Below are 13,874 nucleotides of genomic sequence, written 5' to 3'. Positions count from 1 at the left end.
GAAGCCTACATATTCTGCTGAGTCTGAGAGTTGTGGATCAAATCTTCTAGGCGCTTCTAATTGAGCCATTGTTGGATGTGTTGTTTTTTAGTGTACGGAGCAATGAGGATGAAATTAGTCTTGGATGGTTTTAGTTTGAGGTAGGCAGTCGACATCCAGGACTGGATGATAGTCAATCACAGAGAAAAATGATATCCTGCATGCTATTTACTCTCATGCACAACTGAGAATCATCCCTGTATTGGTGAATGGCTATATTGGGGTCTTTGAGGAGTGTGCCCAGAGGCTCTATATAAAGGTGAAAAAGTATTGGTGAGAGGATGGAGCTTTGGGGGACTCTTCAGGAGACCTGGAGTTGGCTAGAATGCAACAAGTTCATTTGGATGCCTGGTGACTGCCTGAGAGGTAGGTGGTAAGCCAATTCAGGACAGTGCCAGAGACTCCGATCCTGTCAGCAAGGAGGGGGAGAAGGATGTGGTGGTCAACCGAGAGGTCAAGGATGGCCAGGATGCATGCGTCAACCTTATCCATTATTTAGAGGGCATCATCCAGCATGTGGATGGTGGTTGTCTCAATGCGACACTTGGGGAAGAAACTTGACTGATAGTCATTCAGTAGGTGGAGTTGTTTGATTCTGATGAGTAGTTGTGTACAAACTACCTTTTTGAAGATTGGGAGGTTTGTAATGGGCCAGTAGTTGGCTAGGCCATCAAGATCCTGGTTTGTTTTTTTCAAAAGAGGTTGTATGAGACTAGTTTTGCGGGTTTCCAGGAATTACCGTTTTGTTAGGGAGGTATTAATAATGCTGAGGAGCGCATTGAGTGCTGGGCCTGTCAATCGTTTAATGATGGAGGTTGAGATTACATCATCAGAGTAAGACATACATGGGGTCCAGAGTGGCAGTATGTGTGCCATGGTGCAGAAGGCACTAACTCTGTGAGAGGTTGATTCAACGGTCTCTCGGATTTTCTCTATTTTTTATAAAGAAATGTGTTGATTATGTTGCATTTTAGTTGCTGGTGTCTAGGGCTCGGGTGAGTGTTTGGTACAATGCTTTAGTACCTCAAAGAGGGATTTGCTCCTGTTAGAGGCTGCCACAATGGTGGTGCAGTAGTAAGCCGCTTTGGCCTGGGTAATCAGAATCTTCCAGTTTGCGCATTGAGATTCGAGGTTGATGAGGTCTCCCGGTGAAGCTTACCTGGTATTCAATGGCAGTGCTTATCCTTATGCATGTGAGGATATGTCTGGCCTTATAACCTTGGCGTGGGATCTGAGACTGACACTTGCAGACGGCAAGTAGCACAAAATCAAGTCACATCCATTGACTTTGTCACTGCTTCTTTGTTACTCCCATACACAAGCGTACATTGTTTCCTTCCATCAAATACAGCAAAACACATGCCTTTCTCCTGTCCTACAAACTCAATGCCACCTGTACACTATACAATGTGGATCCTTTTAAGATCTGGATATGTAACAACGAATGCTTAAATTGGCATTAACTTCATTACATGTAAAGCCAACCTTTGAACAATGCTGCAACCTGTTGCTGTCTTGAGCATAATAAAGGACATATTATATTTAAGTTTTTACTGTGTTGTTGCAGTCGCTTATGTCTTAGAAAAGATACATGATTTAATGAATAGGTGGTCATACATTTTATATTATGCTGAACATATATGCAAATTGTAGGGCAGCCAATGATAGGATAATACTGTTATGCATTATAAAACTCACTGAAAAAAAACATGTTTCTGACCACACAGTTGAGCATCATTGAACTGAGGGGTGTCCAAACATTAGATTAAGCATTTGATCCCCATGACACAACTGTACCATCCCCCCTCGTGTATGTTATATGTTGTGTGCACCATGTGTAAACCATGCTTTGGACCAGTTTAAGTCTCAGGCGCATATTTCCCTGCACATAGGGTTTTCCTACCTCATCCATTTTGGGAAATGTGCATTTTAATGAAGTTTTGACCTCAATAACCCCAGAGGTCGACACTCATCCGTGTTACCACTATCCACAACCAGCCTTGTCCGTTTGTACTTCCTAAACTTTCGTGCTTATCGAAAGGATTGTAAAGTAAATTGTCAAGTCATCCAAAACCTTCTGTGTTAATGCAAAATAAATATACGTACACAGAATCACTTTGTTTCTTGTTGGATCTCTCCATCCTGATTATTTTTGTATTATACAATTGTGCATGCCTACATTTACAAAGCAAACAAGAGAAGAGCTGAAGAAATGATAATGTAAGTGAGGAGAGGCAGCAATACATATTGATGTGTTCTGTGTGCTTGATTTATTTCCAGGATTACAAGGACTAAGGGGACTGCAAGGACCACCAGGAAAGGCAGGACCTATTGGAGCAACTGGTTCAACAGGACCAACTGGTCTTAAAGGAGCACAGGGATTGATTGGACCAAAAGGATCAATTGGGCCACCAGGCCCCGCTGGGCCAGCAGGACCAACGGGGCCAATTGGACCAATGGGGGCAAAAGGTTCATCTGGGCCACCTGGAACAACAGGACCTATGGGCCCAAAAGGATCAATTGGCCAAATGGGACCAGCAGGACCAACAGGAGCTGCAGGTGCAAAAGGATCAACTGGACCACCAGGTTCAAATGGACCAATAGGAGCAGCAGGCCCAGTGGGCCCTGCAGGAGCAAAGGGATCAGCAGGATCAACAGGGCCAGCAGGCCCAAAAGGCTCAACAGGTGCCCCAGGACCAACAGGACCAAATGGAGCTACAGGAATAGCAGGTCCTAAGGGTGCAGCAGGGCCTGCAGGGCCAACAGGACCAAAAGGTTCAGCAGGACCTCCAGGACCAACAGGGGCAGCAGGACCGAAAGGCTCAATAGGACCAACGGGAGCAGCTGGTCCAAAGGGCACAGCAGGGCCTCCAGGGCCACTGGGATCCGTGGGTCCTAAAGGGTCAACAGGAGCAACAGGACCAGCTGGACCAACAGGCCCAAAAGGCGGTAATGGCTCACCAGGCCCAAAAGGAGACCAAGGACAGCTGGGCCAAAAGGGACAGAAAGGAGAAAGTGGGGGTTCTGGTAAGTAGCAGTTTTATGGTTTCGTGGAAAAATGGCATGCCGATAGTTGTATTTCTCTAAGAGAAGTTCAATGTCGATGTGTATGTTTCAGTGGAAGTCTATCAACAGGCTTTGTTAAGATTTCAAATATGTTTGTGTTTTAATGGAACCAGATTCCCAGCAAAATTGCATTTGAATCCATGAGATTTCCAGTGAAGATTCTTCTTAGCACAACAATGTCCACGGGGAGAAGACTATTTGTTTTACAAGACGCTTCGAGAGGCAGGAGTTTCAGCAGCTAACTATTGTCCAGGGTAATTTTGTTTTGGTAGGAAAGGTCCTGTGATTACTTTTCGAACACTTAGGGTTAGATTTCTTTCTCTAGGAGAGTGCGGGTAGTTGTCTTTATGTTTGAGGAGTAAAGACATGGTTGTCCAATTGGAAAATAATTTGTAAAATGTTCCATTGCATGTAGTTGATGTATGCAGTGGGTCTATGCAAAGACCTTCAAATTACAATGAGCTAATAATATCTACTGTATAAATTGGATGCCTGTATGGCTTAAAGATATAACCTCTACCAATTTTTGATAACCGATATCTGACATGATGCAGAGATACAGTGCATTTTGAATTAAAATCATCTGCATGGAAGTTCCTTTCAAGGATGACTGGTAACAATCCATGAACAGGCTTTAGCTGTAGAAAACGACTCTCATAGATTGACTGTATGAACAAAATCATTGATGTCCTGTAGTTATTGGATGGGAGACTTGGACTGTGTATGTGAACAGGTTAGGACAGGATCTGTCTCCTGTTTCCTTGATAAAATAATTATAAATTCCAACCTTCATTAAAGAAAAATATTTTGACGAATTTGATGTGCACGGAGGAAATAAAAGGAACATGAATGTAATATAAAATGAAGGAAGGATTAGGCTGGTGAGTTGTAGTGTAGGGTATAGGGGAAGAGAAGAGAAGGAAATCAAGGACATAAAGGAAGCTTGGGGTTCCAGGATTGGGGCTAGGGCTGGAGTACAAGGCAAATCTGTCTAACTAAGGAAAGGAAAGCAATTGCAAGAAAATAGATCAGACAAAGAGCAGCATGAGAGAACCTCAACTCATGGTAAGAAGTTTAACCAATGTATCAACAAAAAAACGGTCGAAAAAGACTTAAAAAATACATATGAAATACGTTGGATCATCAAACTTATACTAACATGATTTCTATCTTCAATTGTCAAATTTGGGGGTGTTTAATTTAATATAACCAAATGAGATCAAGAGGGCAGTGACAGACATTCTGCTGCATTTACAATAATAGGGATTGTAAATGTTAACCAAGGTGGGAATAGGATTTGCTGGGCTTAGAGGAATTTGTCCAACGCTAGTAAGTATTTAGAGGATGTGGAAACAAAATGGGTTCTATTTTTGGAAAAGATGATGGCAGCTAAAATTGAGGGGTGGATAAGCAGTTTACTGAACAAGTTGCTGTTCTAGGTGGTGTGAATGCTCCGAAAGAGGGAAGGAAGCAGGGAAAGATATTTGACAAGGAAACACAAGAGGCAACAAGAGCAGTTAGAAAAGTAACACAAAAGTACAAATATGGGGTTTAGCTTTTAATAAAAGCTAGTAAGGATTACCCGTAGAATCAAAAATAGGTACACAAATTGGGTAAAGTGGTGGAGACATTCCCACAAAAATGGGCGGCGGCAAAAAATGATAGCAGGGATAACTGACGGTAAGACTAAATATATGTGGCAAGTGCTACAGGCTGTTAGAGGAAATAAGACTGTTGGCGAGGCTGATTGGAGAACGTATGTAGTGGATAATTTTAGTTCTGAGAGGAAGCACAATTATTGTGTAAACTATAAACAAAAAAAAACCACTGAGCTGGATATTGAAAGGGAAAACATCCAGGGGTTGATTATAAAGCTTAAATGATCAAGGGTCCCTGGCCCTGACAGCCCTGCAAAGGTGGTGTTGAAGAAAGATCCTGCGTATTGGGCCACTATATTGAGGACCCTGTTTAAAAAGGTATGAATTGAAGGAGACATACCTGATACGTGGAGACAATCTGTAGTTATGTTCACAGCCATCTAATTAGGCAGGCAAGAATTTTGCGACCCTTTTTCTCTAAGGGAGCTTCATTGAGTGGAGACATCTCGCTTGTTGGAGCCTTCTCAGACCGGTTATAGGGCAGGTTGCACTTGATAGGATATGGTAGCTGTTGGAGAGTCTTTTAAATTATAAATTATGATGCATTTGTGAATTATTATCTGTGATCTAAACCTTGTACATTGATTAAGTATGGTAGGGTAATTCCATATTCCTAATTATTTGATTCTAAAAATGTGTTTAAGGTATGAATTTTATTAAGAAATTGGAAATATTTGATGTTTAATATTTAATATGTGATTGTAGTTAAAATGTGTATTATTTATTTATAAATTGCAAAGGAGTGTATGCTTTGGAATCATAGGAATTATATTGGAGATGGGAAATATATGTTTTTAAGGATGTATTGATTATTGCATGGATCTGAAAAGTTTGTAAGAACTAAGACACATTAATAATACATAAAAAAAAGAATAGGCTTTTGGAGATCTGGTAAATGACAGTAGACAGTTTTGGATCCAAACATAGTAAACGTTATGTATGACTCTGCAAACCGTGCATATATTGGCTGGAAAATGTAACCCATAGGGTTCCAGCTCAGCTGAACATGTGGTGAAGCTGTTCACTGATGGCAGAATGACACATGTTCATTTGGTACAGGAACAGCTTGGGTCCCCATGTTATCTAGGACTTTCATTCAGCTCTTTATCACCTGAGTGGTAAAGCATTGACTTTGCTGAGTGTTGGCAGATTCTGGGATATTGAAGTACGTAATGATTTCTGCCTAAGCATTGTAAGCCTTTTTCAATAGCTATGTTGCCTGGACTCTCTTGATTTGAGTTTTTTGTATGTGAGTGACAGTGTATCCTTAAAAAGGTTAAGTGGATACATTTTTCCAGATTGTGAGCCAGTAGGGACGTTCAGATTGACAGTAATGTTTTTTTCAGTAAACCTTAAATGTGCCTGGTTTCTGAGTCTGGAAGTGTCTGTTTCTGAAATTTGAGGTCCTGAAGAAGTGCAGCCAAATGCGATAACTTCAGTGTCCAGTAGTAGATGTTTCCATTTTCAGAAGCCTCTAACAAAGCAGGTTTGGGCTATAGGGGCAAGAATACAGAGCCTCAGGATTCTAAACTTGAGATGAAACACTCACCAGATAAAAGCATATTTTCCTAAACCATCAATGGATAAACCACTGACTGGGTTTTTGCCAATATAAGGAACACAAAGAACATGCCAGTGACCATAAGGCTTCTTTCTTTCCTTAGAACTTGAGCTTCTCAAGAGGCAGATGAGTGCTTTGGATCTTCAGCTGAAGACGCTGCAGGCTGCTTCAAGCAAGCAAAGGAAAGGTAAAGAGTTATGGACTATGCATGCGGATCATGCATATGAAGATTGTATCTGGAATCTCCTGCAGTCACACATTTTCTGTGTATTGAACATGTTTACCACTTCTGCACAGTCCTTGCAATTCATCTTCCCCATCCTGTGCCCAACCAATGTGCAAGAGAAGAGTTTGCCAGTCTTTCCCATTTAGATCACCACAGACTGCCTGCTAAGGCTGTGGGACCACTGGGATAGTGAACCTTGTATCATGTGGTTTCCTAGTTCCAACACTACAGAGTCCTACAGGAAATAGTTCACAGTTGTTCTGAATTTTGACTTCACAGGACATTGTGAAATCAGCTTTGTTTGACAAAATGCACGTCTTTCTAAGAATCACTGTGATGGGAGTTTGAAAGTCACCAACTCCATAGCAGCCTGAGGATGATGTACAAGAGAAGTGCCCTTCTACTCCTCAATGCTCCATTTATTTCAGAAAGGGTGGATCTTTGCCTTTTTTTAAAAAATCCCCTGGGATCTTTCGTGTCTTGAACAAATCGAAATGGTTGATTGGGACCCAACTTAATTGATTTCCCTCTATCCAGAGGAGACTGCGAATTTGCTTGAGGAGCAATGAAGGAGGGCCGGGTTTTATCCACTTCTGCTCCAATTTATGTGAGTTCCGTATTAGTCATAGGATATTGCTCGTACAAGAAGGTAGTGCGTTCTAGGATGTAAGATTGTTTGGGCCAGAGTTATAAAGACTCAATATGCAACCTCCATAGTTGGGCAACTGACGGACGGATATATTTGTTTGTTTGCTTGTTTGTTTATTTATTTATTTAGAAAGCGCTCCCCACCCGTATGTATCTGGGGGTATTACAAGAATATGCGGTTTCTTAGTTGCAACACAAAGGATTACAATATATGACACAATACAGTATAGTACACAAATATACAGGAATAAGGGATAATATACAATACGACATAGTACAGATATATGCAGGATTATAGTACAGTACAGTAGGGTGTATGGCAGGATTAAGTGAGTGTTAATAATAGGGATTCAATAGTATGCTGAGATACAACGGAGGTGCTGGAATAAATTCTGGTTGTGGATGACCAGCAGGATGGGAGGTCTTTGGAAGAGAGCCAGAGTTTGAGGTTTTTCCTAAATTTGTGCAAGGATTGGTCGGACTTAAGGAGGTGGGTAGGGAGTTCCAAAGTTGGACAGCCATGACAGGGAAGCTACTACCACTTGCTTTCTTCATTCTGAACCTAGGGATTCTAAGGCAGCCTGAGTTAGAAGATCTAGTGGTTTGAGAGGGATTATCCCTGATGAATTTTTCGGTAAGCTACTGACAGGCTGCATTATTGAGGCATTTGTACGTAAGGGAGGCTGTTTTGAGTTGGATTTTGTCCTTGATGGATAACCTATGGTTGTCTCATCTGATCATTGAGATGTGCTGTCTTCTAGATATGCTATGGGCAGTTCTGAGTGCGTTGCTTTGAAGAATCTGGAGTTTATTGATGATATATTTCTTGGCTCCTATGTACAATGCATTGCAGTAGTCGATTTTAGAGAGAATTAGGGCTCTAGCCATCATAGTGCCACTTTCTACCGAGAGAAATGGTTTGCATGTGTGGATCAGCTTACAGGTGTAAGCTCTTGCCGAGGACATGGCGCTAACGTGTTTGCGCAAGCTCATGGAGGAGTCTAAATAGAAATACAGGGTCTTTACCTTTTTAGCCACCCTGATGTCATTGCCATCAATGTTGAAAGAGAGGTATTGGTTGCCCAGTTTCTTATGTTGGAAGGAGAGACTAGGAGTAGCAGTTTGGTCTTCTCATCATTCAGACAAGCCTGGATGATGAGATAGATTTTGTTGACCAAAGCTAAGTCCTTCTCATAGTCACCAGTCAGAGGTATGAGTAGCTGGGTGTCATCTGCGTTGTTAGTGTAGGTGAAACCAAGATAGTCTAGGTCATCAAACAATGGTTTGGTGAATACATTATACATGGTGGGTGAAACACAAGATCCTTGCGGGACTCCACAGGTTATGGGGATAGGATCAGCTGCTGCCGCAGATGAGAAAACTCTCATCAGTCTGTTACTTAGGAAAGATTGGATCCATGCTGTTGCTTCAACTTGGAAATGGTCCGCTGATGATAAATGTTTGCAGAGCTCCTTGTGGTCGACTAAGTCAAGAGCGGCTGAAAAATCCAGCAGAAGCAAGAGGGCAGGTTTTCCTTTGTCTTTCAAGTCATCGATCTGGATCTTCAGGTCAATCAAAGCTGTTTTGGTGCCATGTTGGGGTCTGAAGCTAGATTGTCGGAGTCCTAATAGATTGTTAGATTTTAAATAAGATTGAATCTGGATATAGGCTTCTTTATCGATGATTTTTAACAGAAAGCAGACTGTGGTTATTGGTCTAAAATTGGTGGGGATACTTGAGTCTAGAGTAGGTTTCTTTAAAAGCGGGAGCCCATGAGTTTTTTAGATTAGTGGGGACAGTGCAGCTGCGGAAGGAGGAGTTAATCAGTGTGGTGACAAATGGAGCTAGTTCGCTGGTGGCTTCTTTAATAGTAGAAGCCGGGCATGAGTCTCCCTGGCAATTAGAAGGTTTTAGTGAGGCTATGATGTTTTCCACTTCTAGGGTGGACACTTGGGTGAATTTGAATCGTTTTAAGGGTTTGGGGAGGTGAAGGCAGGGTTTCGAGGTGTTATTTTGAGTTTCTTGAGGTAGGAGGTTAGTTTTTTTGGCGGCTATTTTGTTTTGGAGTTAGGTGATCTTATTAGGTAATGCATCTTGGATCTTGGTGCACCAGGTTTTCTCTTTGATGCAGTTATCTATAGGAGCGATGGGCAACTCAATTAGCTGAGAGCATTTCAGTTTTGTAGTTGGCTGTGATTTTGAGAAGTTTATCTTTATTGGCTGGAGTGGAGTTGTTTTTCCATGAAGTTTCACATGTTTTTTTTCATTACATATAGATTTGAGTTTGGGTGTAAACCAGGTATTTAAATGTGATTTAGGTTTGACATTCCGCAGTTTAAGAGGTGCTATTTTCTCTAGAGCAGAGGTGATAGTGTTGTTGTAGAGATCCACAAGTTCTGCTGGATCAGATGACGCAGGTAATGGATTATGCATTGGTTGGATGAGAGGTACGACATTGTCCACTGTGATATTTCTTTTATTGTGGGTCTGGATAGGCGGGGCGATAAGGTTTTGTATGATCATAGATGTGTAGTCTAGGATAGTAAAGGTAAGTAGTGAGTGGTCAGTCCACAGGTATGGTTCAAAAGAGGTAATGGAGGTTGCACAATTAAGGTCAGAGACACAATCTAAGGTTCTTCCTTTTTCATGCGTGGGGTGGAGCACTTTTTGTGTGAAGTCTAGCTTGGTCAAGGAGTTAGCCAGAGACATGGTGGGTTGGTTGTTAGGGTCATTAAGACCTAGGTTGAAATCACCTAATATTATGATTTGTGAGGGGGGTTTGGTGTTGGTGGAGAGTAGAGTGATGATGTCTTCTTCAAAGGAGCCTCTGGGTCCAGGGGCTCTGTCGATCAAGAGCATTGTTATAGTACACGAGTTAGTGAGGGGAAGTTTCACTGACATCATTTCACATGAGATAGTGGGCGAGTGTGGGATTATTTGTAGTCCTAATTTCGATTTGGCGATAATTGCAATTCCGCCGCCTTTAGAGATTCTCTGTCGGATCTTATGACTGTGTAGTTGTCAGGAGTAGCAATAAGGAGAGCAGGACTTGCAGCAGTGTGCAGCCACACCGTTATTGCTATCAAATCTAATTTCTTGTCAATAATTAGGTTGGCAATGTCTGCTGCTTGAGCAACCAAGGATCTGGCTTGATTAGTGCCCCACTGATGGATGCACGGGTCTTGTTCAGGTCCTTGATGACAATGGTGGGGATTAGTGGTTTTACTTTGGTGCAGGATTTGTGAGTTTTGGGGGGAGTTTTAGTTTGCCCCTGTGGTAGGTTACTAGTGGAGGGTAGACCAGGTGGTATAGTATAAGATTTGCGTAGTCTAGTGCCCAGTCTGATATTCCTGGTAGCTGTAGGGCAAGGGCAGTTCGGAACTGGTCTAGGGGATACTTCCTGAGACATTAGGGTGTAGTCAGATTTGCTGGGGGTATCGCCTGAATGATTAGCAAAAGGATAAGCAAAGGTTTAGCAAAGGATTAGCAAAGGATATGTGACTAAAAATACATTGCTTTATGTCCTAAAAGGGCAGATTTGGAATAGATGTTTAGCCCTGTCAGAGTCCAAAACAAACTGGGAATTGATGGAATAATGATATCACATTTTCCAACGATTCGCAGGCATTGTGCCAGTTCAATATTAACTTATGTTCCCTTATTTGTGTTTTTCATTGTGCATGATTCACCAGTTTTTTGCCCATCTGTTGTTTTTTTTTTTTAGGTGAGCATGCATAATAATGTCTCTCTTTCTAGAATGTCCACACATTTCTTGTTCAAGACTCTCAAAGAAGTCTGGTTCCATTATTAAGCAGTAGAGTATTTATGTGACTCTCATCTTCGTTGTTTCAGCTTCCATCCTTCAGAACGCCAGGAGCGTTGGCGACAAACTCTTTGTGACCAATTACCTGGAAGTGAACTATGAGGCCGCGAGGGTGGCGTGTGTGAAAGCGGGAGGTCAAATGGCCACACCAAAGAATGCGGCAGAGAATGCCGCCATCCAGGAAATTCTAGTCACGACAGGGAAGTCAGCCTTCCTCGGCATAAACGACATTCAGGTGGAAGGCACCTTCAAGTACCTCACCGGAGAGAAAGTCGGTTACACCAACTGGCTGCGAGGAGAGCCGAATAACAACAAAGGGATCGAGGACTGCGCGCACATGCTTTCAGATGGGCGATGGAATGACATGCCTTGCACGGATAAGCGTTTAACTGTCTGTGAATTTTAAATTCCATTGTTTTTGATTTTGGAGTCATCTTCCTGGAGGACAATAATACCATTGCTCTGCTGACAAAATAACTTGTTCATTCAGATTGAGCGAAAGGGTTGAATACATAGCATTGATCCTTAAAAAGCCCTATATTTTGAGGCAAGTCCAATTACACAAAGCATAATTTTTCATCTTTCCCATACCTAAGTGTCCTACTCAATACTCATTGGGCCTCATTATAAGGCTGGCGCTCCCGTAATGGAGGGGGCCGGTACGGGACCGGCCCCCTTTATTACGGCAGCGCCGATTACGAGCTTCCCTTTGCAGGCCCCGGATCAGACGCCTCGTAAAACCAGGCGTCCATTCCGGGTCCCGCGAGGGGAAGAGGGAGGTAATAACTGGCCAGATGTAATCTGCCCGTTATTCCCTCCCTCCCCATTCCCATTGAGCCCTATGGGGGATCAAATGGAAATGGGGATGGGTTACTGCAAGGAGGACTTACCGGGTCCTCCTATGTCGGAGTAACCCGATAAGTCCCCATTGCAGGAACCCGGTAATGGAGTCCGGTACGGAGGCAGCCATGGAGCTAATAGCTCCATGGCTGCCTCCATACTCGTAGTGAGGCCCATTGACTATAATAAAATTGCAACATAACGTCTCTTAACGTTTACCTCAATAGCCTCATGCTCCACCTCATCCCCTTAATGTCCCCTCTCCTCATCATTCAGGTGTACTACAGGCAACCCGATTTCCAGGTGCCTGAGAGCCCTCAAGACCATCTTCATCTTTCAGGTCACCTGACTTTCAAATTCTTCACCAAGGGCCTCATTTAAAGTTGGGGGGATTTTGAAAACAAAATACACCCATTTGAAGTTTCCACTATGCAGAGCTTGCCAGGGGTGAAGGTGGTATTTCTGGAATACCGCCAAAGGAATTCCAGAAAAAGCACCATTTCCAATAGTAACCTAAAAGGTGATTTACTTTTTTACACATTCATTCCCAACGTCGTTGTTAAGGTGGAAATGGGTTGTGCACGGTAGTGGCTCATACCACTGTTGTACCTTTTGTCAATGCCGAAAAGAGTTAATTTTGACCCTTTTAGGCAGTACCTGAGAATCGTGGTGAGAGAGGGAATTAGAGATGCCATCTTATTACCCCTAAATCATGGCCCACTTTAAAAAACAAAACTTGTTTAGGTTTTGAAGGGACTCACTTTTGGGGCCAATTTGGAATTTTTACCTCCACCTCAGTGATGTAAAAATAGGTGGATTTTCAGGAGAAAGTCACCCTAGAATGCCATTTGTGGTATTTCACCAAACTCTAAATTAGGCAGATGGCAAAATCAGAGGTTAATGGCAAATATGCTTATTTTGCATTACCTCTCAACTCCAAATGAAACCCTTCTAGTATCCCTAACTACTCCATGGCAACCACTACTCAAACGTATCTGCCATCTCGCAACATTTAACCCAAACTTTCCCTATCAAAATGTATCCTGGAAATCTAACTTACCAATGCCCTAATGCGAAAACCCCAAATGCGGTCCTATAACCGAACAAGTCCTGTAACGGGAACGGGAGCAAATAAATGAAAGTTATGTGACATGAACATATTTTGCCGATTACTTTATGTATAGTATTTATTTATATACTAATAAATAATTGTTCTTTCTAAGGCTGACCTACTTTACTTTGTATCATTTAGAGCGGATTCTTGTGAGCATAAATTGCAGTGCAAAATTAAACACATATAGTTCCAGAAACAGAACTGTTTTGACACAAAAGACAAACCACTGACAAAGCCATCAATTTTGGCTTTTGCATGAGACTATCCTTTGGCTTGGCAGGCTGCCTCGTTGATGAATCGGGTGCAGTATTCCTGTTCCATATGCAAAAAATCAAAACTATTGCTTTTGCCCATGCTTTTTATTTTTGCATAACGCCTAGTTAACTGAGGTACCGTGAACTTTAAAAATGTGGATTTGATTATTTTTCTGTGCAATGATTTGTACATCTCTGGGCGTGTTTCTGAATGTAATGAGACGTGTATACAGTTATGTAAGTATTCCAGTTTGCGAATACCCACAATGAACATAAAAAGAGTACAGCTAGTGTGGGATACAATGCGATTAGTTCGCAACAGTGGGTTCGTGTGCAGTGTCAAGAGGGAAAGGCACACTGCGATGTGTATACAGTTTAGGTAAATGTGCAGTGTAAAGAGTGAGTGGAACACCAGTAGGTTGTGAAATTGCTGATAAGTGCACAAGGGGTGGCATATACTCTGACTTCAGATCTGCACAGGGTTTTGTTTCTGCTCAAACAGGCCACGCGAGTTATCAGGGACGGGGTCTCTTTTTAGCACCTCTGCAGAGTGCATTGCACAGTGGTGGCTTCCCCAATCCCCCAGAGTCAAAGCAACACCCTCGCTGGGCCGGCCACCGGGGCCTTCATGTCAGTAAGTTGGGG

General features: G+C 42.4%; 1 protein-coding gene across 2 annotated transcripts in view; it reads left to right on the top strand.

Annotated features, from left to right (window-relative positions):
• LOC138472724 (pulmonary surfactant-associated protein D-like) overlaps positions 1 to 13,083 on the top strand; it is a 67,564-nt gene extending 54,481 nt beyond the window's left edge. For both annotated transcript variants that reach the window (XM_069611043.1, XM_069611042.1), the window contains exons 3-5: positions 2,320 to 3,066; positions 6,428 to 6,511; positions 11,051 to 13,083. In XM_069611043.1, coding sequence (XP_069467144.1) covers positions 2,320 to 3,066; positions 6,428 to 6,511; positions 11,051 to 11,427 — 1,208 coding nt within the window. In that variant the 3' untranslated portion in view covers positions 11,428 to 13,083. The remainder of the gene's footprint in view (positions 1 to 2,319; positions 3,067 to 6,427; positions 6,512 to 11,050) is intronic.
• Positions 13,084 to 13,874: the final 791 nt, after the last annotated feature.

Source organism: Ambystoma mexicanum, chromosome 8 (genome assembly GCF_040938575.1).
Source record: "Ambystoma mexicanum isolate Mex_15411 chromosome 8, UKY_AmexF1_1, whole genome shotgun sequence".
Lineage (NCBI taxonomy): Eukaryota > Metazoa > Chordata > Amphibia > Caudata > Ambystomatidae > Ambystoma > Ambystoma mexicanum.
Note: the sequence above shows the minus strand (reverse complement) of the source record. Positions and strands in the feature narration are given on the sequence as shown.